The sequence below is a fragment of the Coffea arabica genome, chromosome 4e, assembly GCF_036785885.1.
Source record: "Coffea arabica cultivar ET-39 chromosome 4e, Coffea Arabica ET-39 HiFi, whole genome shotgun sequence".
Taxonomy (NCBI): domain Eukaryota; kingdom Viridiplantae; phylum Streptophyta; class Magnoliopsida; order Gentianales; family Rubiaceae; genus Coffea; species Coffea arabica.
The window spans coordinates 1,223,363-1,250,001 of record NC_092317.1 but is presented as its reverse complement, the minus strand read 5'-3'; the positions used below and the strand labels follow the sequence as shown (position 1 = coordinate 1,250,001).

The 26,639-nt window shown below is 37.5% G+C and overlaps 3 protein-coding genes across 9 annotated transcripts; all 3 read right to left on the bottom strand.

The window, feature by feature from the left end:
* Nucleotides 1-563: 563 nt before the first annotated feature.
* On the bottom strand, nt 564-7,072 carry LOC113742453 (nuclear transcription factor Y subunit A-3). The gene is made up of 6 exons (XM_027270290.2): nt 6,632-7,072; nt 4,933-5,231; nt 2,645-2,748; nt 2,484-2,555; nt 1,310-1,477; nt 564-1,195 (listed from the first exon to the last, which is right to left on the bottom strand). The coding sequence occupies exons 1-6, from the start codon at nt 6,688-6,690 to the stop codon at nt 824-826; spliced, it is 1,074 nt and encodes a 357-aa protein (XP_027126091.2). The 5' UTR covers nt 6,691-7,072; the 3' UTR covers nt 564-823.
* A 2,929-nt stretch (nt 7,073-10,001) lies between these two features.
* LOC113742452 (polyadenylate-binding protein-interacting protein 3-like) lies at nt 10,002-19,046 on the bottom strand. 7 transcript variants are annotated; one of them, XM_072046948.1, is made up of 15 exons: nt 18,683-19,046; nt 17,269-17,475; nt 17,049-17,204; nt 16,821-16,954; nt 16,400-16,590; nt 15,645-15,822; nt 15,328-15,555; nt 14,079-14,203; nt 13,926-13,971; nt 13,773-13,806; nt 11,710-12,032; nt 11,516-11,584; nt 11,056-11,137; nt 10,887-10,952; nt 10,002-10,486 (listed from the first exon to the last, which is right to left on the bottom strand). In XM_072046948.1, exons 2-14 carry the CDS (start codon nt 17,405-17,407, stop codon nt 10,930-10,932), a joined length of 1,728 nt encoding a protein of 575 aa, XP_071903049.1. In that variant the 5' UTR covers nt 17,408-17,475; nt 18,683-19,046; the 3' UTR covers nt 10,002-10,486; nt 10,887-10,929. The 7 variants fall into 7 exon arrangements, with proteins under 7 accessions (XP_071903049.1, XP_071903046.1, XP_071903048.1 ...); XM_072046945.1 differs by having other exon boundaries at nt 11,045-11,137; nt 18,683-19,043; XM_072046947.1 differs by having other exon boundaries at nt 11,438-11,584; nt 18,683-19,042.
* A 783-nt stretch (nt 19,047-19,829) lies between these two features.
* Nucleotides 19,830-26,200, bottom strand: LOC113742451 (phospholipid:diacylglycerol acyltransferase 1-like). The gene is made up of 6 exons (XM_027270283.2): nt 25,565-26,200; nt 23,575-23,797; nt 23,183-23,466; nt 21,775-22,108; nt 21,008-21,267; nt 19,830-20,796 (listed from the first exon to the last, which is right to left on the bottom strand). Exons 1-6 carry the CDS (start codon nt 26,014-26,016, stop codon nt 20,310-20,312), a joined length of 2,040 nt encoding a protein of 679 aa, XP_027126084.1. The 5' UTR covers nt 26,017-26,200; the 3' UTR covers nt 19,830-20,309.
* Nucleotides 26,201-26,639: the final 439 nt, after the last annotated feature.

Sequence of the window (26,639 nt, the reverse complement as noted above, 5' to 3'; positions counted from 1 at the left end):
GCATTCATTCAATAGTTGGAAGGTTAAAAATTACAAACTTAAAGTTCAAGGGTGATGTAGGTTTTTTCTGCCCTTCTTTTCAAGTTTTGACACAACTATAATTTTAGAAGAAAAATGGCACGCTGGCTGTTTATTATGATAGAAGATTATTTCAAAATTATTTCAAAATAACATTGTAGCACTTTTTATAATACTATTTATGCATGTGAGTTTATTAGTTTGTTGTAAAAATAAAAAAGTAACTGAAAAATACAGATGAGAAATATTTCGCCAAAAAAGGAGTACCCAAGCAAGCCATATACCAAATTTGAATGATTAGAACGGCAAAAATATGATAATCTTTTACAGTAACAATGCCAAATTTTTATTGATTATCTATTAGATTTTCTCCTTTTTTTTTGGTGCCATAATTCTTTTTTCATGCTATCATTTATTGAAAGCCGCATCTTTATACCCAACGGCCAACGACCAACCAACAGGGAGAGTAAGCAGACAGGCTCTAAGCCTTTAAAGCCACTACGTCATTTCAACCTCAAACCCTGAACAGAAAGCATTACCACCCATTAGCAACTGAAGTGCTCTTTTGCAAATAGTTGAGTGAATTATAACAGTAGCCACTCATCATATCATTCTGATGAAGCCTTCTTGTTTTAAAAACAACTTCCAGAAACCATGCACGCAATGAAGCTACTTTTGTACGCGAAGATGCACTACAATATTACCAAACCAAACAGCCAAGGATGACTTCCCACTTTTACCAGCAGCCATATCCTCAGAGAAGTGCCGAGTCATGGACAGCTGTAAGTTTGACTCCCCAATCTCATCAGCGGATTGAGAGGAACTGCTGAACGCCACCAGTTCTACCACTCCCACCACTGGCTACGAAACTACCAACATGAGGTCGATACCCAGAGAACCTGAAGTCTTGACGCTGGAGGGCATCATCACCATTTGAAGCACTTGTGATGTCCGAGCAGGCAGTGATGGAGATCCCATCCTTTTTATTTCCTGTCTGACAAACTTCAGGTTCCGTTGTTTCCATGTTCAACTGGAGCTGCAAGGAACCGGAGGTTTCTTTGTCATTGGTCTTGGCAACGGCCTTGGACTCCTGCAGTTCCTTTGTATTCAGAAAACGACCGCCAGAACCTCTTGCTCTATTTAAAGCATGACGATGCCGAGACTCGTGGAGATAAGGCTAAACACATTTTTCAGAAATAGAAACTATTAGCCAATTTTTGATGCATCTGGTCAACCAGTGGTAGAACCATGCCCCCATGCAGAGAGGAAATAGAAGCTATTGTATACCAACCTTTCGATTTTTTGACAGATTGTTTTGAGCCTCTTGCTTGGCACGCGATTCTCTACGCCTCATAATTGCTTTGAACTGCTTTGCATTCACAAATATAGGCTCATCTTGTGCAGCATCGAGAGGAAGCGGCACACGAATAGGTGTCATGCCCATCATTTGGGAATGTACCTGATCAGTTATAAATGGAAAGTATATCATCAAGAAACACGGCTTAGGCAGTAAGTCAAAAAATTTTCTCCATCTCATATAGCAGTGCAGGTCAATAACTATTTCACAAAAGATGAATAAAATCATTAGGACAAGCCCCTGGGTTGGGGAATCCAGAACCAAAGAGCCCACTTGATAAAAAAAAATAGGCAACTTCCTAGTTGCTTAAATGCTCGTGATGTTAAGTTGTTAACAATGATAATCTCATCTTATCACAATTAATTTTGCAGTATTGGTGAAAGTCTAGATCCTAAAAAACAAGCTACCATTAATTTGAATAATATCAAAGATAGCACTTTTCTGTTCCACGAGAATCTTTTGGACAGGAAAAGCATAAGCATAAAAAGAAAGGAGATGCAAAGTGGGAAAAAAGGTTAAAAAAAGAATGAAATGGCACAGCACTAATGTAGACTATGTGCTGAACCTTGAAAATTTTGCAGAGCTAGTGCAACACTTCAACACATATTCCACCTCCAAGAAGAATTAAGAAGCAAATTATACTACCACTGAAAATGACCCAGGCATTGACCAATAGAAGAATCATATCAACCATAGTAACTTTCCCCATTTATCTATCACCCATGCTTTCCAGTAGGCAACACACATCTGGTAAACAAGAATATGGACAAAAATAGGAAGAAAGATGCAGTGTAAAGAATACAGTATCATTTAAAAAAAAAAAAAAAGAAGATAGTGAATCAAGCTCCAATACTAATCTACTGCCACCCCTTATCTCCCCATGAATCTGAAAGCTTTATCTCCTTTATTATGTATGTATTTTGTAAGTTCAAAGGTATGAAGTTTGAGGAAAAAAAGGACCAAGGGAGGAGAGTCTTTCTTGTCCACAATGATTATAGTTGTTTGAATTAAAAGGATGCATTCTTAAACATTCACGCCAACTAACACATAAATCTGCAATTAGTTACATAAAATCAATGATAGAGTGATAGTCTGTTGTTGCACTTACCACAGAATGAGGGCCATAAGCAGCAACTAGCCCATGATTGTATGGATCAGTGTAATTAAAAGGATAGGTTGCCTACAGAAAGTATACAAGCACATTGTCACTACTTGAAAGCTCATCCAATACTCCAGATAAATGTCAGAAAACTACATCAATTGACTTACATGTTGCCTGTAATCAATTGATGAACAAGGAAAAATGTAATCCTGAAATAAAACACTTGATTTACTTGGGTCCTCTTCAGGCTTTGCATGCAATCCACACCAGCCTGCACAAACCAAAAATATAAAACAAAAAATAAAAAACTTACACACCAGGCAATTAAAGATCAATGCAAAAGTGGAAGACGATAAATAGAAAGCTATCATTTGAAGAAATTCCATTTATTCACTTTTTTACAAATTAAATGTCTTATTTTCAAGAGGGGATCTTTTAATCATGACATCCACTTTCATAGAATGCTTTTACCTACCAGTTGCACCTCAACCCAAACTTAAAAAAACAAAAAAAACAAAAAAAAAAAACAAAGACAAAAACAAAAACTAACGGATTATATGCAAAAAATTTAAAAAGTACTGGTGTCTCACTGTCATACATTCTCTACTTTCTTTCCAAATTTACCTAATATAGTGATTCCAGAGGTTCCACCTTTCTTTTCAAAACATTATATATTGTCAACTGCGAGTAGTATTCCTTTGTAGTCAAAGGAAAACATCCATATGAAATGAACAAAAGACTTCCCATCTCACATTTTTCACAAGTATGTTCATATTTTGTTTAGACAGACAACATCAAATCGGAAGCTCAACATCTTGTTCATTAAGTTTTGTATGAAATTAACTCCTCTAAGATAATACAGCATGTCTGAAAGTGCGGAATGTTCACAAAAACAAAAGGTATGATTTACAATTGTTTTCATCAGGAAGAATAAAGCAATATAACATAAGAGATTTAAATGACAGAAAACATGCCTTGTATGACTTTGGACATCCGATTTGCCTGCTCATCAAGCAATAGCAGAAAATCCAATAAAAGCATTTATAGATTGTAACACTGACAAGCACATATGTTTTGTATCTAATACTTCGATCATTTCTAAAACCACTCAAGAAACAGTAATCACCTCATCTGACTATAATCATTTTATAAATGAGCTATTAGCATAAAATGAAGCACCAATTCTCTATGCACAAAGACCATAAAGTGAGACGTGCATGGGAGGAAATTTCTCCCAAGTTTCCTCATTAAAGTGTAAATTTATAAGTCAATTCTCAAAATGCTTTAGCACAACACTGGATGGTGATCTATTTCTATGCATAAAAGATTTAGTTAATATTGTGCACATGTATATGAGCATAAACAGTTTGCTTAACACATTGTTTAACCAAAGTAAGATAATGCCATCATAATATGCACAGTGTCTGATGATCTTTCTGTGCTTGTTACTAGGAGAAAACCAAACCCAAGCTTGGATAGAAGAATGATAATGGTGCAAGAGCGTGACAGTCAAGTTAGAATTTTGTCTGCATTCTAGCAAGAGAAGGTAAGGAAATGATTAATTTCATTCACAACTAAGAGTAAGATAAGTAGAGAATAAAAAAATATGGCTTAAGATGACAAAAATAATTGCAAAAGAACTTCAAGGAATAAGCTGGCTGGCAAAAAATGACCTCCTGATTAACATGGTAAAATTCTGAAAAAGGAGAATGCAAGCAAACATATGATCTTGTCTCTATAGAGCAAGCATTAATGAATCTAGATGACCAGCCAGAAAAAGAGCTAAATGAGAACAACATATTCTGTATATGATCTCATATACATGGGATAAATGCTTCGTTGAGTTGTCCCAAACATAAACAAAGCTTTTACATATTGATCACATTCATCAAACCTCTAGTGAAAAAAAAAACAGCATGGTTTAAAGAAAAAGCATCTTAGTTCCAAGGAAGAAGAAGAGGAAGAATACTGCAAAATTGGTAATACCCACCAAATCATAGACTAGAACTAGTCTATGACAAATTTGTTTCTCTTGACATATGTTGCGACAAAAAGGCAGCCAGGCATACTAAGATTGTTTTACAGAGACTGATGGCAAGTTGGCCACAAGTTCACTACAACGAAATTGCCTCTCTATTTGCATGACTTAGGCAATATTTAAAGTAGCAAGATGCATGGTCCTAATATGGTTTATTTCTTTTCTTTTCTATCCTCAACAATTTTTAGGTTGTGATTTGATATTTAAACTAGTACCAACCTTGCTAAATCAATTGGATTCACAACTTGCTAATATACTAGTTAACATCACTGAGAGGACCAATCAGAATATGTACTACACTACAGCAGATTTTACAAATTCAATTTGTCTTCCTTTGCAACATCTCTATTCAGCTTTAGATAGCACATGTAGAACTAAACTTCAACAAAACAAAAAGTAAAAGCTCAATTAATTTACCTGGCTGAACCGATGTAATATTTTTTCTGTATTTTTCATTTTCCATACTAGCAACTTCCGGGCAAGATTGACCAGTTGACTGAGTGGAAGACGATTCTTGATCTTGAAAGTGAAAACCCAACTGCTTATTACCCTGAAAGCATTCCACTGGAGATGCTGCTTTAAAAGTTAAATTTCTTGACAGAGATGACTGTTGCCCTTGTGAGTTAGTAGAAGTCCACCAAGACTGGCTATCATCAACACATGGGGCCATCATGCGAGCATTGTTAAGATCATCCCCCTTCAGCAAGTCCTGCATTCTGCAGAATTGCGAATGTTACTTAGTGCACCAAAATTGCTAAATAAACTATCTTCAACTTATGTTAATTTTACGGTACTAACTGCAACCAGTTTACCTGCTGATGAAGTTAAAAAAGGCCAAGCAAATATTTCCTTAGAATAGTTAAATCAAAGTAGTAGACTCAACAGCCTTAACCACAATAACATTCCAAATGACAAGTATTTGATTCAACAAGCAAGGATTATTTACATTATCCTAAGACAATTACAATTAGGACCATCACCTGCTATGCCTGTCCTCTACATTTTTGAATCATGGATAATGCATTTTTCCTTTTCCAAAGATTCAGTTTAATATAAAGAGGGAGATTAATAACACACACACACACACACACACACACACACAAAATGTTGCTGTCAGAATCCTCCTGAAGGCTGAAATACGTATTTTTCAGAAAATGGCAAAAGGCATTCAATATTTTCATACGAGAGTGGCCACACGTTGAAAAGCTAATTCTTGCAGCCATACAGTAAAACTACACAAAACAAATGCTAATCAGCAGAAGTTCACATTCTGATAATTCTAGACAATGCAAATGCATGACATGTATCACGGTAGAGGTTCATCCTTCATATCCCATTTTTTTTAACCCCTCCCCCAAAAGGAAAAAAAAAAATTGGTCAGCTAAATCAGAGGTTATAAGATACCACATAGGATTTACAAGATAACGAACTTATTGAAAACAAGACACTACGCCAACCATCAGATTTAAAGAGAACTAGTGAATAACTCCGTCTGAAACCAGCATTGCACGAGAGGAAGCAGCATAGTGCCCCCAAAGAAAAATAAGTTCTGACTTTTTACAGCATAGAGGAGAAAAAATCAGATGAAAGATAAATACAACCATCCTAAAGAAGTAAGTGATATATCAAAAATTAAAAAAAAAAGACTTATTTTTTCCATTTTTCTTGTACTCCTCGAGGGATGGCACAGAAAGCCTAAAGGTACCATTTTTATTTTAAAAGTGGATGCTTTGAATTGAAAGGTTCCAAACAACCAAAACCCAGAAAATATATTTCCCAGAGGAGTTAAACAACAAGAAGCAGGAAAAGGACAAAAAAAGGAAACGAAAACAAAGGAGTCAGATAACCAATGAAACATGCAGCACTTAACTACTAGCCCATTAATATCATCACAGTAACGGCGGTAGTATAAGTATCACAGAAACCACAACCACAATAGCCAGTAATGAAGGGTGAACATAAAAAGAAAAAAAAAAAACTAAGTCGTGCAGATTTCTTAAAACAATGGAAAACCCATATGCAAAAGCAAAAGAAAAGTAGTTGAAGAAGTAGAGGGAAAGAGTTAATGGCAGTAGTAATGGTAGCGCCACTAGTATTGAGATGATAGGAGAAGAACCTTTGGGATTTGGTAAAGATTGAAGATGTTGTTGCTGCTGTTGTGATGGAGTCGGGCATGTCTCCTTTCTTCAAACCGCACAACGAATTTACTCTGGCTTTCTCTTTCTTCCTCCTTTTGGCTTGTAATTACTTACTCCTATCTTCTCGGCCTTGCTGCCTGGTACTAGTAGACTAGACTAGACCAGAATTCAATATTCTATACTGTTTCAACGGCCTAAAACCACGGCTTCCTGGCTTCCTTCCTGCGTCCTTCTCTGCATCCGGAAAGCAAAAAACCATACGGTATACAAACGGTGAAGCTCGATTTACCAGCCCACCACCACAGCACCACCACCACCACCACCAAACTCCCAAGATTATACTACTATAGTACTATAGCAGTAACTTCTTGCCTGGGATATAATATAATAGACGTATTATCAGATCGAATTTAGGATTCTTTTATTTTTTTTGTTATTAGTTTAATGTTGGTGTCCAGGTTTTCTTGTCGTGTTTTGTGACGTATGGATATTTAAAACATGGAAGTTCAAAAGCCCCGCAGGTGAATTTGCTAGTAGTAATATATTGTGACATTACCCTTAAGCCGCCGACCCTCATAATTAATTCTACCACCACAGCCATGGCACTCTGTTGCTGGTAGGCGTAATACTACTTTTGTGGAAAGAGTTTCTGTTTATTTATTAAAATGTACTTAGTGCTGGACTAGATTTCTTATCCAAATCTGCAGTGCAGTGTCTATCTCTCTGGGAAATGGGGTTCGAACGGCTGTCACAAACCGATTGGGTCAATTTTGTGTAAAATGCACGAGACATAATTTTGTATGCACGTGATGTAATTTACTTTCAACAATGTGTAATTATATAGTAAAATTTTATGAACTCCACACATGATGTAAAAAAATGATGTACAAGATGCAATCTGAACTTTACATTTTTTTTTTTAAGTCAAATCTTAGCTATGAACCTTCATGAATGGTTGCTTCCATCTCTGGGGTCATGGGGTTGAGTACTACTAAATACCAATACTTCCTACATGTTATTAATAAGAAAATTATTTACTTGTATTACAGACACATTTTTCAACACAATTTTTTATGTTCTCGTCACATCATAAAATGTGTTATAGTAATTATTTCAAATAATATCATGTCCAATCAGTGTCAGAATTTGATTTGGTTGTCAGAATTTGATTTGCTTCACCTTTCCTTCTTGGACCCCACAATGGCCATGGCCAGAAGAGATATGATCAAGTTCTTCTATCACTGAATTGAAATCATCACATCCTTTCAGCCTTGCTCTACGCCTTCATTCATTTGTACGATTGGTATTACTATAACTTTAATATGAAAGTGTGAATTTAGGAATTCTTTTTTTTTTTTTTTTTGACAATTTATCCTTTGAATTCTATAATATGCATCATAACATGCATTCTTGCTCGATCGTAGGACCCCATGAGCGTATCTAAGGTGGTGATTAGTTACATTTTTACCATTAATAGCATTCATATCTAGAAGTATACAACAATTATCTATTGGGAGATGTATTTGTTATACATGCATATATACATATATCAGCGTCTCGCTGTGCTGTCTTTTAGTCTTTGTAGGTATCGGGAAAATGCATCAGCGAACAAGAAGCAATAAACTCCATTCCATTGTTGTTAATGGATTAAACAAAACTGTAAAGGGAATTCAAAAGTTTCGACTGCTGATTCTCTCAGCGAAGTGAATTCGTCGTCAAATCCATGGAAATTGGAATCCCTCCCTGATTCGATAAGAGCAGTGCTTTCAATTTTGCTATCCGCCGGATCAGCGACAAAAGTTTTTACAGACTGCCTCAGCATTTGGATTATGGGTTTTTTTCTTCATGTTTTGAGGTGAAAAGACATGAAAACAAACTAGGTCAGACGACGTTAGAATCTACATGCAATGCAACGACTCGAACACACAGATTCATTCATATTCAAAGCTAATGTAAATAAATGGGTTAATTTCAGGCATCATATCTGGGGGATAATGTTGATGAACTCATTTTCATCCGCTCAATTGTGAATTGCGAGCTTGTTTCTTGGTTTATCGAAATTTGATACTATGATATTTACTGCTACTTTTCGCTTGCAGCGTGTTTCGTGCTAGTAGAGAAGCAGAATTAGAAACTGCCGCTGCTAAACCGCCAGATCTTTTATAGTAGCTTTTTTAACTTCTAAAGTAGCGTTAATTTTTCTTGTCGTTAGTTTAATTGACAAACAAATGAGGACGGACAAGTGAATTCAGCTGTAATACTACTAATACTATGAAGTTTTTACGGCCCTAACAACTGGAAACTGTGTGATGGAGATGGAGGCCGTCGCAATTAATTTCTCCGAGGTTGTCTGCACTGTACTGTAGTCATCAATCATTGGATACGTACAAAGTTAGAACAGCGTTGGAGCCACAGCACCTAATCTCAAATAATTTTTTTTATCAAGGAAAGGAAAGAGAGCTTAACGGTTCCCGCTAATCCACAAAGGGAAAGGGGGCGGCAAATCACTTTGGAAGGGTGCTGTGCTGTCGATCTTTGTATGCGTCCAAGTTGCGCCAACCAAAACCTCGTATAGACGGCAGCTATATTTATACGTGGCCCATTCTCAAGCCATAAATTGATTCGTGGGCTCTCCAGCCCATTTATAAAGATATATGTACGTATAAAGTAGGAACTTTATACTCCCCTTTTCTACTCTAAAGTTGCATAAATTCATTTACCTGAAAATGCGACGTTACGTATGTGACTGCAATTTTAATTCTCAATTATGGTCAAACATAAATGCGAGAACCACCAATACAACCATTGAGTGAGACCACCAAAACTGGACTAAATCCTTCTTTAGACTATAAATTGAGAGTTCGAACTCCGCTTACAGTGAAAAAAATTCAAATGAGATGCAAAAGGCTCAAAGCACCTCTTTGATCTAATTAGGTTCTTATACCTATTAAAAAAAAAGAAAAGAGATCCACCAATAATATTGGTTGAGAATCTTTAGAACGCACACACAACCTTTAGTTGCACGGGAAGAAGAGTTAGAACAAACTCAGTTTATTCTCAGATCATTCATATTCTTGTGTCATACATTTACGAAGTTTAATTTCAAGAGTTAGTGATGTAAAAGCAGGCTGCCTGTGTCTAGCGTGCTCTGTTACAGTCCCTTTTTATTCTTTTTTTTTTTTTTTCAAAGGGGAAGGCTGAAAGAAAAATATGAACAGAATCAAATTCTAGTTTTAGAACGAGCAACTATCACTGGACTACACTTTACCCTCAACTGTTGTATTGGCAATCAATCAACAAGCAAAATTCCCCACCGAGCAACAGAAAAAATGCTTCCACGATCATCAATTCCCTATCTACCACAGTCATGACATTGTATAGATTGAAAGGCGGGAGAAAAAAAATGAGAACGTAATAGTAATACAATGCCAAAGTCTCAGCCAAGAAACAAAGAAGACAGTAAAATTTGTCAGAAAAAGCACCTAGCCAAAACAGAGGAAAACAAAGGGTCAAAGAACACGACTTTCAGACACTGTAAAAGGACAAGTCATACAAGACTGCATTAAATCCTCGTAACTAATACTACTATTTCCTTGCTCTCTTTTTTTTTTTTTTTTTCCCCGGAAACGATAGATGATTACTATTTCCTTGCTCAGTAATGTGCTTTTATAGGCTACTGGATCTTTTTGTCAGCTGCCGGGCTCATTTTCCAAAAAAGTTTAGTTCCAAGCAGACTGGTGTCAGAAATTTATTCCCTATCATCAGATGGATGAACAACTTCAAACAAATTTTCAACCAAAAAGCTAAAACTCTCTTCCTTTGTACGGCATTTCCTGTCAAATGCAGACCATTAAGTAACATGAGTTGCTTGATCTTGTCTATCCAAAATTCAAAAAATACAGAGAAGAATATCATCAAATATCCAAAAGTCAAAAACAGAAAAAGTGATCAAATATCCAAAACACCAATCTGATACTGTATTGCAACAGTAAAATATGACTCTGGGTTATTGCACAAACTTTGCACCTCGCTAACCGCAGCAAAAACATGATGAGGACGTCATGAACCAAGGGGTCTTGTGACACAAATTTGACACTAGATCAAGCGCTCAATAAGCAGAGTAGTAAACAGCACACACCAAAGACAATACCTCTCCTACTATAGCAAATAATAAACTATTGTTATTGAAGAATTGATTCTTCTAAAGAACAGATAAATTGAGAACATTCATACAGGGTTATAAGTTGTTGGCATGTACACGACTTGCTGAGGATGACTAATCATCATTTGTCGTCCGTACTGCAAGGATAATAGACAATACAAAAATCATTTTACTAACCATTAAACAGTGAAAGTACATTATATATTGGAATATCACCACAAAACTGCACCTGAGGTCCACCTGGATGAAAATACGGTTGCGGTGTTGGAGCAGCCTGTGGATTGAACATAACAGGCTGGTGTGAAGTAAATGTGGGGCCAATCTGCAAGATTGTGAAATTTCCAAGGATAAAAAACATGACTATCATTTCTCAACCCAATCAAAAACTAGTCTGAGGATAAAACACAAGGAGCAAAATTCAGAACACCTATGCACATAAAACAAAAGAACCAATGCAATAAACCAGGCTTATGAGTCTGAGGCCATGCCATAAAGTAGTAATAAATGGAGAAATCACTGAAAATGGCATAAGGTAAGCGTCTTAAGGATATCTTAACGAAAAAAATGCTACTAAGTCAAGTACAAAAATCATAATTCATATCAAGAAAGACAAGACACTGACCCCTATGCCAACAGGCATGCCATGCATGTTCGGTATAGCAGCCATACTAGTTGGATAATAAAATGAACCATCAGATACCGGAGATGGAGGTCTCAATGGCGTCTGAGAAGGTATGAAACTCTTTGCATTCGGATTTAGTTTGAATTCCTGAGATAAGAAATGGATTTAAGGAACAAAGTTAAAATATACTAACAAAGAGAGGAAACAGAAAGACAGAAACAATATGTGCTGCAAAAATATCAGGGAAAATTAGAAAGATAGAGCATTACTACCTTAGCATGTGGGTTCAGTGTTGATTTTTCAGAGGACAGTGAACCCATTGATGAGCTGGGAGATAATCCAGGACCACCAGAAGCAGACGCACCACCTCCAAAGTCTGAACTGGATGAGGCAGAACTGCTAGGACGTACCCGAGAGCTGACAGATTGTACCATGCCATGTGCCATCGAAGAACTGATAACATCTGAGAGTTCATTAGAACTTGCCTTTTCCTGATTTTTAGATGATACACGTGATGGAGCATATGCAGTGGCATTTGCAGATAAGCCACCTTTGTCACTGCTTTCTAATTTTGACCTTTGTGATGACCGTGAGTCTGCAAAACAACAAATCTCCTAGATGTTCAAACACACACACACACACACAAAAAGGACAAAAGAAGCATTCGAAGACATGGCTTCCAAGGAAATGAACTTTCAAAAAAGTCTACCCTGAAGAAAAGGAGGTTTTGCCTTTTAGTAGGTTACAGCAACCCATTAAACTTCCCCTTCTCTCTAACAAAAAAGTGGGGAAAATTAAAAAAAAAAAGATGGAGAGATCATCTTCCGGAGTTTGGGAACAGGCAAGATCCTATTCCAACTAGCCATACACTTCACAGGGGAATGATGAAGATAAGTTTAGTCACCAAGTTCAGGAATCACATCAAATGATCAAGATAAGTTTAGAGCAGCCACAACATATGGACCTTTCTACTGTTCATGGAAGAACAAGGGATGTATGGTATTGTCTGTCAAAAGCATTCAAAAATTAGATTTTATTATTCCTCGCTAGATGTCCACACATGATATAGTGCAACATTTCAATCATATGTTAACAAACTCCCAACACAGATAAAACCAATCTCCATTGCAAAAAGCTACTAGGGTAAGGCAGTCTGATGATTAAAAAAATGAAAAAATATGTGACGTTCAGAAGTATCCAGTTTCAACGTTAAAGCTGCAGCATGCAATTTTGCCAATGTAGACCAAAGAGTGAACTGGGAAACAAGGTCAATGTGTTAAAATACCACAACACCAAAAAGCCCTAGGAAAGGACTTCCAAGATAACAAAAACAACACTACACTTGCTCCTGCTTAAATTCTGGAAAAACTCATACTACCCCTTCATGAAAATTGTGATCCATCTGTAATTTTATGTTCTCAAGGTTGAACATAATTTATGAGATACAGGAAATTTGAGGCTTTCTCTTGTTTCAGAGTTTCAAGTGGAGAGAAAAAAAAGAGAATGTGGAGAGAAATGGGGTGAAGAAAACGTAGGAAACTCTCTCCAGAAGTGGAGATAAGTAGGACAAAATTGGTTTGCTTCATTAAAAGGTTTTGCTGTATAACATACACCATCAAAAACACCAAAAACTTTGAAGTTTGATGGTGAATGGGCAAAGTCCAACACAATAATGATATTTTCTCTTCTACAACTCCCAAACATGACCCTTTCCCTTCCCTTATCTTCTTTCCTAATTTAAGTTTTCTTTTCTTTTCTTTTGTTTCCTCTATTAAACTCACAAACTAGGTCTAAAACTACTACTGCAAATCATTTACCAGTTCAGACTTCTTTTTCTTCCTTCTAGTTCTAGCATCAAGCCTTCAACAGGAAAACCTACCAAAAATGGTTTCCCAAAAGCAGCATCCATATCCGTGCTGCCTACAAACCTCTACAATGACTTATGCCAGCTCGCAGACTAAGTAGTAAACCTACAAGTAACACCAAGGTAAAAACCCCATGCTGCATAGACTAGATTGGTTTTTCTAGACTGTACAACACCGGAAGAAACAACAGAGCATAAAATTTTCCTTCTTGTTCCTCTTTTATTTAAATTCAGCAGGATTTACCTACCCTATTTACCTCTTGTAAGATGCTCCATATAGTAACACTCCTGATGCAAGAAGAATTTTGCATCCAAGTGAACATGATAATGAAATAAAAGTTGAGAAATAAATGTAAAACTAGCTGCTAGAACCTTTCTCCTAAACAGCAATCAAATTCCAGGAAATTATATATCTGGACTACAAAGCTTTACCATCCCCAGATAATTTTGGAGAAACAAAGGTCCACTCACCCTCAGGTTTTGAACTTTGAGCCTCCTCAGACACCTGCATGTAAGTAGACAGGATTGTGTTTGTAAACAAGTATTCTGCAGCAACATCATAAGGATATTACATGAAGCAATGGTGAACATTGATTTCCTAAGCATTTGAGAGTAAACATTTACCATTTCATTTCCTGCATCATGGTCAGCAAACTGGTTCTCGTAAGCCCTGAAATAAAGTATTCTCAATTCAAACTTCATATTATTTAGAAAAGTCTGTAACTATATCAACCACAGTATAACACTAAATGGTTAGGCATCAGACATGACAGAGACCTGCTATCTCCGACATTTAAAGAATCTTTAGACAAATGTCCAGCTGATAACTGTCTAAAATGATCATCCGAACCAGATTGATGTACTTCCCTACTGGTACTTGACTGAGCTGAGTGTGCTTCCTCCTGGAGAGTCGACAAAACAAACCAGAAAAATATCACTGTTTGGATCCTTCATTTTTTCAAAAACTAGTTTTTCAAAAGTACTCTAAAAGGTACTCTAAAAAGCAATCTAAATTTTTTTCAATATTTAAAAAATATTCCAAAATATATTTTAAAAACTCTACTACTCTTAAATATTCCAAAATATACTCTAAAAACTTTGCTACAGTAAAATTTTTCAAAAACACCCCCAAAAACAGCTAATCCAAAGACAATTTTTTTTCCAACTTTAGCTACAGCAACTTGTAAAAACACCCTAAGTTTAATAAAACACACCCCAAAATACCCAAAAAACACACCCATTTCCCTCTTCTACCACACCCTCCCTAACCATTTTCACTTCCACTGCTGCCACCCCCACCTCAGCCCACCACAGCCTGCTACCACATCCACTGCCGCCTCCCCCTCTTTTTGCTCTGGTCACGCAACCAGCACAGAGGGGGGCAGAGTGAAGGGAGAGGGGGTGGCAGGTGAAGGAGGACGTGGAGGAAGGAAGGGAGGGAGGGAGGGAAACAGGGATAAGGAGACAGAGGGAAAGAGAAAGGAGGGGCGGGGGACGATCGGAGAGAGGAAAGGCGGGTGGCAGGGAGGGGCAGGAGAGGAAAGAAAGAACAAAAAAAGAAAAAGAAAAAAAGAGAAGTAAAAGAAAAATAGGAAAGTTTTTCAACCACTCCCCAACAAATACACACAAGTTTTTGTAAAAATTCTACAGTAAACTACAGTAAGACAAACTCCCAAAAACCACACCATCCAAACGCATATTTTTGAGTACAGGTTTGAAAACAAAAACAAGGAAAAAAAAGTAGGTACTAAAAGGCAATAATAGGACAACAAATTAGCTTTCCAATTTACTAATATAATTTCACAGCGCATCCCAAACTATGCATTACAATGCACCTCCAAGATATTTAAAGAATGTTTCAACAATCAAGGCCACAGCTATCCGTTAATGCACAAAACTCCTGAAGTTTTATTAAAAAAAAAAAAGATTCCAAAAAGTAAAACAAAGGTGAAGATAGCCTCCAAATATGAAGCAAGTGTAAGAGAGGCTCCAAATAAGAGAGAAATGTTAACAACTGGACACCTACCAAAGGTGAAGATCTTGTGGACAGTTGAGCTCCATTACTAGAATTTACACTAGCCAAGTCAACAAATGACTTCCCAATTCCAGAAACATAGCCACCTCCAAATGTTTCATTATTGTGAGTATCCAACAAAATGTCATCACATCCACTGTCGTCAACCACTCTAAAAACTGACGAGAATTTGGTTTCTTCGTCAACTTCAAATTTTTCATGCAGTTGTAATCCTCTTTCCTATTAGGAAAACATGTTTTAGATGGAAGAGAGCAAGAAATGGACTAGTCAGAAAGAAAAGACAAAATATCAAGAAAGAATATTCCCACCTCAGCTAAATGGAGATCATGGGTGTCTTCTCCCTCTATTTCTCTAGCTATTCTTAAAGCTTCCCTTTCTAAGTCTTTCATCTGTGGACCCTTTTCAAGTTTTGTTGTGTAAAGTTCCTCATTGAAAGTGCTTTTCACTCCAAATAAAGTTTCATTTGCTTGAAATTGATCCCAGCCCCTAAAAAGAACAAACTTGGAGTTGGATCAGGCTATGTAGAAGGAAAGAAGTTGAAAATGGATGTCAGAATGTCTTGTAGTCAACTATTCCATTTTAAAAATAAAAAGCATATTTCAAACAAACTGTAACAATTCATCAAACATAACTTAATCAATAACAATGTCGCAACAAACTTGGAGTTGGATCAGGCTATGTAGAAGGAAAGAAGTTGAAAATGGATGTCAGAATGTCTTGTAGTCAACTATTCCGTTTTAAAAATAAAAAGCATATTTCAAACAAACTGTAACAATTCATCAAACATAACTTAATCAATAACAATGTCGCAGTCATCCAAACAGAAGATATAAATGGGCACCTTTGTACAATTCACTATGAAGCAAAAGTGAAAACCTTTACTATTAGCTTATCCTAGTCCCATTCCAACCGCCCAAAATTAATCATTCTAACTGCGTGATTTCATCCAACTGATGTTGGATTCAATGCAAACCATGATAGATGACAAAACTTTTTTCCGTTTTGGGAAAGGGGAGGATAGTTAGAAACTATAGGAAAACAAAGAATTAAGTCATTCAACAACCTATCCCAGTGACCATCAAATATGTTCTCCAATTCTGGACAGACAGGATCATCATCTTCAGGGACCCAGCGTTCCAACTCCCTATCATTTTCAGCACGCCGTGATTGTGATATGAACGAATCTATCAGAATCTCCTGATGCTTTTCACGTTGGAGCTCATTTCCCAATCCATCCCTAGTCACAGGGACACCCTGTTACCAACAAGACCGGTGAAGGTCAGTACATCGTAGGAGCTGGGACGAGAGATATCAACCACGCAGGGATAAAGCCAACAAGTCAGTTGTCACCCAGAAATCCAGAACAACTGGAAAGCGCATTATATTTTTATACTTGCTGCTATTTCTAATTAATGAAAGAGTTATCACCCAGGAAGATGACACAGTAGTTATCGAAAACAAAAGAGCAAATAAATGAAGAAAACCTTTGCTATAACTTGCACAAGCTCTTTGGCAGGTATGATCAAAGTCTTTGAAGGTGGCTTGTTAATAGAATCTGTCATGTTCTTTTGTCCTCTTGAGCCATCTCTAACTAAACGAGCCATTTTCAGAACAATCCCTATGCAAGATGGAGCAAGCAGCATAATCAAGTAAGCACTATAAAACCAAAAAGTGGAACTCTAAAAAGCAATTTAATAATTCTGGGAGTGTACCGAAATCTTTCTCAGCATTCGTCGCATGAAGTATTCCAGAAAAAGCTGAGCCATCCACCACCTGGACTTCTACTTGATGCCCAACAAGACAAGTAGTCAAATAAACTAGACGTTCCCGTGAAGGGCTTGCATATCCTCCCTCTTTGCCTGAAACAACTGAAGCTAACAGCTAAAAAAGGAGAAAAAGCATATCTACACAAATTTAAATTAGCATTCTCACCTACACTACTTGAGCGACTTGGATTTGCTTTCACAGTCTGCAACTTACTATCTAATCTAGGGCCACCATCTTTCTCAGTTCTACGACGGCCAAAACCATTAGCAGCAGACCGAGGCTGAACAGCTTGCTGCAAACTCATTCTGAAGATATGTCCTCTAACGAGTGCAGGATGATCAGTAGGCCCTTAACTTAGATTCAGTGATTGTGCTGAAAATTAGAAAAATATCATGAATAGACGACTTCTTATTGTAAAAAGAAGGTCACTTTAGCTAATCTTAAGGACAAATTATACAATTCCTCGTGTAGTAAGTTTGCAAGGTGGTGGGAAGCCAAAAAGGATATTTATCAGACCAGTATACTGAACTCGAACAATATTCCGCCTGGCTCACATTTCCGTTTGACAGTAGTTACTTAGCAGCTTTTAGACATGACATCAATTAAGCAATCATTTTCTCCATGCTTCCAGGCAAGGTTGAAAAAGGGATCATCATAAGCAAGCATAGCACCGTCATACATTGTTATCCACTTAGTAAGCTCATTTCCTATTAGTTCAACCTTATGATGCAACTATTGCAAGAAATACTGCTACCCCTTTCAATCTTGAATACATCCATGTCTATGATGCTGATTTATGAACAAAAGGTTAGGCTCTTTAAGGCACAAGGACTAAGTTCTCTAAGGCTCAAGCATAAACATAATACACGTACGTATAGGACGAGTATATCAGTTGCAGTCTAGACATCACAATAGCCAAAAACCACTTTACGCCCAATTGCACAGGTCCAACATAACAACAGCAGTATAACAAAATGTGCCCCCTCGTGCCCCCACCAACTTCTTTTGAAAGGAAATGCTCATTAAAACAGGCAATTACAAACAACCAAGTAAAAAGACCAACTCTAATCACTCAAACCTCTCAAACCGCTGTACATTTTTTCTCTGGCTATTCCAAATCACGATCGCTTCTTTCCATTATCAAACTTCCTGACAAGCTCCCACAAGTTGTATCAATCCCCACAACAAAAAAAAAAAAGACTCCATACCAGATAACAACTTTCAGTTATCTAAAGGACAGAGCAATGCCACAAAAAATCAAGACTAAAAACCAAAAAAAATCTAAGCATAGGATGTAACTTCATCGCCGCAAAATTAAGAAAAGCACCAGACATGTTATGAAGAAGTATCTAAACATGAAACAACATCAGGCAATCATGAATTCACAACATTAAATACATAGTGGTACGAGAAAATTAAAAAAAAAATTGCTACTGCAGCAAGAATTTCAAAACCCTAGGGAGAATTCTGGTTACTAATAAATGCCCTAAAACCCTATGATCTACGGAGCAGCTTTACACTTTTTGTGCATGTGTTTGCGGGTGCGTGTAGACAGAGAGAGGGAGACAAGGATGCTTACTCGGCGGAGGAAACAGGAAAAAGGTCCGATCTGGTCGATTGGGATTATAATAAACAATAAGAAGAAGAAGAAGTAGAAGAGCAGTCGAAGAGGTGGAGAAGGGTTTGATCAGAGACAAGGCGACCCGCAATAACGAAGACGCCACTCTCCTCTTCAATTACTATTATGTGCTAATAATAATGATAAAATATAATTCCCAACTCCAAATTCTGGTAATCGAAAATGGAATGAAATGGGTTTGTCAGGCTGGATTCAATTGAATTCAATTTGAGTTTCGGGTTCGGACCCAAAAGAAGCTACGTACACGGTACATCCTAAACTAAGGACCCGAAACCCAAAAAAAAAAAAAAAAAAAAACAATTTTCTTTTGTAAGATTTTCCGCTCACAATTCCCTCCTTTCTTTACCACCCCACCCCCAGCCAAATGATGCGGCATTCTGCTTAGTCGTCGAATTGAGAAGATCATTGCGATCCAAATGGGTTCACTTAAATTTATGTATTTATGTATTTATTTATTAAACAAAGAAAGGTGGACTTTAAAAAGTCGAGAAGCCAAAAAAAAAAAAAAAAATTTTAAACCTAAGATTGGTTCAATTGAATTTGCAAACATGCATCTGTTATTTACTTATTTATTGCTTGGTGTGGGTTGCTGCTATTCTGCTCTCGAGAAAATAATTCTTAAAAATGGTCGAATTTTGTTTTATCTCAGGATAATTTCACATGCCTCCCTTGAGTTTATGAAAATTACGTGAATCATTCTCTAAGTTTTCAAATTTACATTTTCTTACCCAACAGTGGGATTTTTTCAGCTTATTTGCTCCATACCAATGAGGTACTAATTTTCAAAGCACAAGTTGAATTTAACTGGTGCCGTGCTCTAAAAGACTTTTAAACCGTTCTTTCTGTCCAATCGCTAAATTTTATTACCTAACTATTATACTTGATAGGGAAATTTTTTTGCAAAAGGCATGCTAAATGCTAATATTTTGAATATGTACACACTTAAGTAAATACTGAAACTAATTTTTTCAAACGACTCAAGATTAAGAAGGACCATAATAAATAAATGTTGCATAACATTTTGAATATTTGTGTGAAGCTGTGAATGAAAAAGTACCTTGGGCATACAAATTGGAAGAAATTTGGATTACCACAAAAACTGTAAAATTTCATAATTTAGACACTGTAATAATTACTTCAGAATATTACAAAGTATAATATACTGAAAATGGCTAAGAAAAAGTTACCCACTTGCACAAGTCTGTAACTCTTAAAAACAATTGGAAGTTACAAACCTTTTGATATTCCCCCTTAAGCCTTTCTTTCCCTTGAATTCTTCATGCAAACCAATCAAATTATTCATAAACCCCACAATTTAATCACGCATCACACATTGAATCTTCACATCCAAGCCTTGGTGCCTGTCCAAGCGAAGTCTAAACACTTGCGTGAATCTAAGTTCTGGACTATAGCAAGAGACTTGCCAATTCAGACTTGATAATCTGAATGCCGCCACGGAGCAGCCTGATCTCAGAAAGACCGCTGCATGAATTCCAGTGTAAAATCACAACCACAGATGCTAAGGGCATTTAAATTCGTCTTCGCCTGCATTCATATATATGTCATCTTATAGAGGTAGTTTAATTTTCTCAGACCACTTGAAGATGTCTGAGTACACCTGATCACCTCCCAACTCTTCGCCGGTAGCCCCGGCAGCAACCCTGATAATGTCCTCGATAAGAGCAAAATTACCCATTATGTCAACATGCGCACCGCTCTCGGTGCCACGACCCTCCAGAAGAAGATTAGACGGTGGAGCATGATCATACTCCCTTACATAAGTTTTGATTCCTGAAGGATTGAATCTAGTTTTCCCCCGCCACCCTTTTGCACACATGTAACCTGCACTTAAAGCAGGCACTGTCTCATCCCCATCCACAGTAAAAACACCATCTTTCAAACACTTATCTTTGTCATCTTCATCTGCCGACGTATCAATCTGGAAGGGAATATAGCATTCTGAGGAAGGGGACTGCCTATAAACGTATGCTCTCTCAGTTGGGATACCGACTCCATACATTGAGTAGATCTCCATTTCAGGAGCGTTTGGCAACCTGGATGACACAAAAAAGAAAGAAAATGCCAAAAATCCAGGATAATGAGAAATCGCTAAAACTATAGCAAAACAATATTCTTGAACAAGTTTCCGCTACTTCCTGAATCTAGTTGCTTAAGGAATATGTGGCATAAAACCAGAAGCAAGTTACATTCAGGAAAGAGCAGACATGCTTTGTTTGAAGAGTAGAAAATATTATGTGTTCTTACTTTGTTTCCAATGGGTTTGACCAATATTTGTAGTGTGCATACTTAGGGTCGTCCAGGTCATCAGCTATTCCATAGGAGAAGTGCGCATTGCCACGTGCCATCATTTTGGGGGCAACAAAATTTAACAAATCTACAACTTCTCCAGCTGTATAAACCTTGTATTCTGCAACAGCTTTGATGCCAACCAAACCCATGTCATGATACTCTGTCCAGACATCACGACAAGTATTATTTGCAGTATTGCTACCTTTAACTGCATCCTGCATGGAAACAACGATGTGAGCAGTTCAATGCTAGACTAGTTTTATGGCAAGAGTAACCAAGTAAGCACACTACCTAACAGAATTCGAACAGATACAAGTTCAAAAAATGAAAATATCTTACTAATTATTACCTGTGGCTTGAAAAGACAAATTACTCCATTCATTATATTCTGATTATCTGGATGAAATGTTGATTCACAGACCACACATCTCTAGATCTCCAAGTGATGTAATTACATACGATGTTGTAATTTTTCTTTTTTATATTAATATAGTTGGGATGAGAATCACGTTAACTCCTATAATTTAAGATGGAACAGAAGTATTTGCCTAATTTGAAAAGCTTGCAACAATCTGTACAGAACAAGACGAGGTTTCAATTACCACTTGCAGTGCATATTGATATTAAGGGCTGGAGAAAGAAAATTGTATATCAACTTTAATTGCATGAAACAAAGTGACCAGGAATCCTCACAAAGATCATGGAGACTCAAGAGAGATTACCCTAAAGTCAATCTTCTTGATCTCAGAAGAATGTGCTTCTGCCACATCTTTTCCGAATGACATTATCCTTCCGTAATTGACGATATTTCTTGCCTTAGATTCTGTGCTGACATTCTCATTGTCAGCTGAGCAGTCAGCAGCGTTGGATCTGTGCTTTTTCCTCTTACTGGGACGGTAGCCTTCTTCAGGTGACCAATCAAGGCCACCCCAAATGGTGTCACCACCTTTTGGAATCATTGACATTGTTGAATCCCATGTTCGTGTCATCTTCATTATGTATTGTAAGGTCTGAATGTGAAATAAATCCTTGTCAAGAGCACCTGGTGCAATGGCCCTGCATTTTAGGCAACAATAAGAGTAAGTCTCATCATTGTATTTGTATTCGCACAAATAACTAAGCAAAGATGTTTATGGGATTAATTATTGGCATGTGAACATGAAGTCATTGGAATGTCTGGCATGTATAAAAATCTCCATTGCACTCATACGAGTCATTCTGTAAACCCTAACAAAACACTGATAATGTCATGTAGAGGCACAAATCCTTCAACGATATCTAAAAATCAGCAAAGAAAAGGAAAAGATGTCCTCAGTTGTCACCAACTAGCAGAAGCAGCTTCAAATTGATATACAACTAGTAGCCGACTGAAAATCTAATGATGTCCATAAAGCAATCACTATCCATCCCAAAATGCACAAAGTTCTGTACATGTGCAACTAATGTTAGTAAGACTAAATCAAATTTGTGGTTATCTAACAGCAGGTGCTAAACACAAATTGCACCATCCAATGCTCAGATATGCCACATCACTGTTATTACAGGTTTCTTAAGATCATTAATACAAATACAAAAGCATTTATTAAAATCATGTGTTGCAATCAAGTGAAGTAAAAACATGTGAGAATGCATTTGAAACAAATTCATAGATGTCTGCGATGATAAAGAAAATAGTAGTATTCTCTTAGAATGATACTTAAAATAAGAAGCTTAGCTGTCTCCAATTTTGTGAGTCAGCGTTAAAGGAAATCTCAGTCTTCTCTTCCACCCCTCCTCCCCCCACCCTTCCAGGTCCCCAAGAAATGAAAAATCAGAAACCCCAAAAAGACAAGAATGATATGGTTAAGAATGCTTTCTCGGAAGGGCTAAGCCAACCAACATCACATATAAAACTAACACCTAATTATACAGCAAACAAGATGCAGTCCATCAGAACTTTGTGACAAAGTTTGCCTTCCAAAAGATATCGTCTTTGTACATAGCAAAAAAGCAAAGGATTTTTCCCTTATCTGTCTTACTTGTAAGGATAAATAGATTAAGTTAGCTGGAACTATTCCTTCCATCTATCTGGTTGCGGTTCTCAGTGTTCAGTCTGTCAAAAATAAATGTAACATGAACATTTCAATATACCTGGCAACAGCAATATCCCTGGCCTCAGCAGAGAAAAGCCCAGAGACAGATTTAGGAACACCTAAAAATGGTCCTCCAATGTTCATGACAGCCTTTATATGCTTGGCACACCAATCTGGTCCTCCACCACCACCCATTGGAGCTGGTGCTTCTACCCATTTCATAAAATGCAGAAAGTATAGGGCGCCCATGGAATGTGGAACTACAACTGCTTTTTTGCCACCATTTGTAGCAACCATTAGTTCTATATTGCTTTTAATCCGACTCAGTGTCTGGTCACGCACCTGATCAGGTTTAAATACCAAACTTCAGAATCAGAATTAACCACACAATTCATCCAGTCAAACCTCGATTTTGCATTCTAAGGCTCAAACCTTAAGATAAGTGTGTACCTCGGTGTTCTGAAATGAGATTCTCCAATCATATGCAGCCATATGCATGGTTTTCTCCTCATATCCAATTCGAGCCAAATTAGCAATTAGAACAGCCCAGACAAAGTATCCAGGAACAAAGTAATCTGCAGCAACAAGTCCAGGGACAGGCCTGACCCTTATACCAGGAGGATCCAAACCAGTTTCATTGTTCAGAGACATATGCTCGACCCAGCATAAAGGTCTGGAAGTGAAAGAAATATAAGACTGATAAGCATGGATTGTTGGTGCGAAAGCAATTTACTCCTTAAGGAACTCCAACGCCTCACAAGAAAAGAAATAAATTTACCAACAAATATTTTGAGCCATAAATAAACAAAGTTAAAGAAAATAGAAGTCATTTACCACTGCTTTGCTTCCGAAACTGCATTAAGAAATTTAAATCAGTAGATATCTTATGTACTTTAGGGTAAAATGTAATGCTATTTGTGTAGGGGACAGGGTATTTCCCAACCCCTTTTTGCAAGATGCCGAATACATGTAGCTTGGGAAGTACCACATGATAAGCACGTGCTTGGCACACATAACGAGGTCTCTGACATACGACTGTCCTCCCTATTATCACAGACAGCGCTCGAGCCACCCAATCGCCGACCTACCTGTCTCCCCTATTTCCCTATGACAGAACGAGACCCAATAAAGGGGCGCTTCTCTCCTCCTATAAAAGGGGAATTCTCCCTGTCATTTTCAGGTACGAAAATTACTAGAAAGCTTGCTACAATCACTTATTAAACCGGAGCTAGCTTAAGCATTGGAGAGACAGTGGGGGGATAGCCCCGTCCTTTTTGTCTTGCAGGTAGTTCGGCTCTAGTTGCTCGGCAATTCCCAGCAGAACCTCTACACTATTCATTTTGAGAAAAAATAAAAAAAAAATATGACAATGAGTACAGGAACAGACTATCTCAACAATAGATAGGAACAGACTATCTGTCTTGTTTGGAAGTTCTGAACTTCCACAAAAGATTAAAGACATCCTTAATGCCATGACTCAACAATGATGCCAAAAAAAATACTTGCACAAGTCAAAACTCAGATCTTAAAGAGCAAAAATGTGGATTATGCAAATTGAAATTTGTGATGGAGGGAGGTGCATTAAGTTTGTTGCAGTTATAGTAGATGGATCCATATATATATATATACACACACACACATACATACATACATATATATAGAGTTTTTCATAAGTAAAGCCGGAAATCAACAGGAGGTTGAATGGGGATTTACATTTAACGGTTCTGACACTCGAATTCATCCAGTGAGGTGTCCTAGATTGATTAAACTACAACTTCTAATTGCCTTAAAGTCTTATTTGCAGAACCTGAAAAGCAAACTCAAAGCTAAAGTCATCCCAGGCCTACTGTAAAAGAATGACACTGAAAAGGTACTCTAAATTTTCAACATATTTAAATCTTCCTTGGACTTTCATATCTTGCTTCATTCCAGAATGGCAACTCCAGCAGTAAATAAGACCAAGCTTGTATATAAAACCAGTTAATAAAAGACCTCGTTTTAATAATTTTTTTAATAAACAAAGAAAGGAAAAATACTCACCTATATGAAATTTGCAATTAGTGTGACCTAACTATGCATAATACTGACAGATGTTGACAATCCACCTTATCAGTCAAACTACTTCACAAATCAGTACATGGACTATGCATTTCTATATTCCAAGCTCAACCGAGTACAGTCTCCAAACATGTAAAAATAAGATAAAAATGGATAAAAGTTTACTTCCAAGATCCTCACTACATCCATATTGAATCCAAGTTCACCTTTTCACAGGCACAGAGCAAATTGCAAAAAAAAAAAAAAAAGGGTCGCCAACTACAACAATTCACGAGAAGAACAGTGCCACTCATCATCCACTGAAGCTGAAGCTAAACCGATGGGAAAACAGAATAAATCAAGTCATAGAAACTGGTAAAATGCCAAACTTTACCAAGCATACCTTTTGTAGACTTCTCCAAAAGTGCCTCCCCATAGCCTCTTTCGAAACAACCCTTCAGCACACTGATGCCCCTCCCAAAGCTCGAGTCCGCCGGTGACGATTCCGGGTACAAAAACCACCGGATGCTTGGCCTTTAATCCTTCCTTGTGCAATTTAACCCCAGGTGGGTCCGGCCACGGCCCTGTGATTGCCTCCGAAACGAACTGCGGGATGGACGCCGGCATCGCATTGTATAAGAACAACAAGCCCCACCACACCGTGCAGACGCAGCCAACAAACCAACAGCAGTTGTCCAAGCACGACCATTTTACCCTTTCCTCAGCCTTTTTGGGGATTTTCTTGTTTGGTGTTAGCTCCTTTTTCTTGTTGTCCTCCTCTTCCAGTTCTGGTTCTGGCTGAGGATGAGTAGGCTTTTGGTTTTCTGGTGGTTTTCTCCTCCTAAGAAACGACATCGTTTACTTGGATTGCTTCTTCTTTTCTTTTCTTTTTTATCCGTAGGGTGGACTGGAGAGAGTTGGGGAAGGTGGCCGCTGGTGGCGGGGAGAGGAGCAAGGGTCGTGGTCGGAAATGGGAGTGAGGGAGGTCGGCTGTGGAATTTTGGGGCTTGGGATGCTTTGATCAGTTGATTGGCTGGCCCAGGAGCTAATGTGGGGCCCAGAGTGGAAGAGTCTTCCGCGTGGGTGGCGGTTGACTTACTTGACGATTGCCTTCTGGATTATTGATCACGGGACAGAGACAGACAGATAGAAGGCCCCGGAGAGTCATTAGATGACCTGATGATTTCATTACACGGTGAGTATCAAGAATCGAGCCGTCAAAATAGGTGATTTGAGCGAGTTTAGATCGGTTAAAATGAATAATGAATATAAATAAATTTATTTATTTATATTTATTTAATTAGATGAGTATAAATAGATAAATCAAAAAATGAATTAGTAATACTTTTTGGATCATCGATCACAGGACAGAGACAAACAGAAAAAGGTCCCGGAGAGTCATTACTCATTAGATGATATGATGATTTCATCTGTGTATGAATAAACTCGTTCAAGCTTGATTTTATTAAAGTTTAAGC

What these genes read in the sequence shown, in the direction of transcription:
- LOC113742453 (XM_027270290.2), bottom strand. Translation starts at nt 6,690, where the DNA reads ATGCCCGACTCCATCACAACAGCAGCAACAACATCTTCAATCTTTACC. An exon ending in ATCTTTACCAAATCCCAAAG is followed by an intron (nt 5,232 to 6,631) that starts GTTCTTCTCCTA and finishes GCAATTCTGCAG; the next exon opens with AATGCAGGACTTGCTGAAGG. An exon ending in ATCTGTCAAAAAATCGAAAG is followed by an intron (nt 1,196 to 1,309) that starts GTTGGTATACAA and finishes AAATGTGTTTAG; the next exon opens with CCTTATCTCCACGAGTCTCG.
- LOC113742451 (XM_027270283.2), bottom strand. Translation starts at nt 26,016, where the DNA reads ATGTCGTTTCTTAGGAGGAGAAAACCACCAGAAAACCAAAAGCCTACT. An exon ending in TTTGGAGAAGTCTACAAAAG is followed by an intron (nt 23,798 to 25,564) that starts GTATGCTTGGTA and finishes TTTCACTTCCAG; the next exon opens with ACCTTTATGCTGGGTCGAGC. An exon ending in TCTCATTTCAGAACACCGAG is followed by an intron (nt 23,467 to 23,574) that starts GTACACACTTAT and finishes AAACCTGATCAG; the next exon opens with GTGCGTGACCAGACACTGAG.
- LOC113742452 (XM_027270284.2), bottom strand. Translation starts at nt 17,407, where the DNA reads ATGAGTTTGCAGCAAGCTGTTCAGCCTCGGTCTGCTGCTAATGGTTTT. An exon ending in TCAAAGTTCAAAACCTGAGG is followed by an intron (nt 12,033 to 13,772) that starts GTGAGTGGACCT and finishes GTTGTTTTGCAG; the next exon opens with ACTCACGGTCATCACAAAGG. An exon ending in TGCCAACAACTTATAACCCT is followed by an intron (nt 10,487 to 10,886) that starts GTATGAATGTTC and finishes TGCATTTGACAG; the next exon opens with GAAATGCCGTACAAAGGAAG.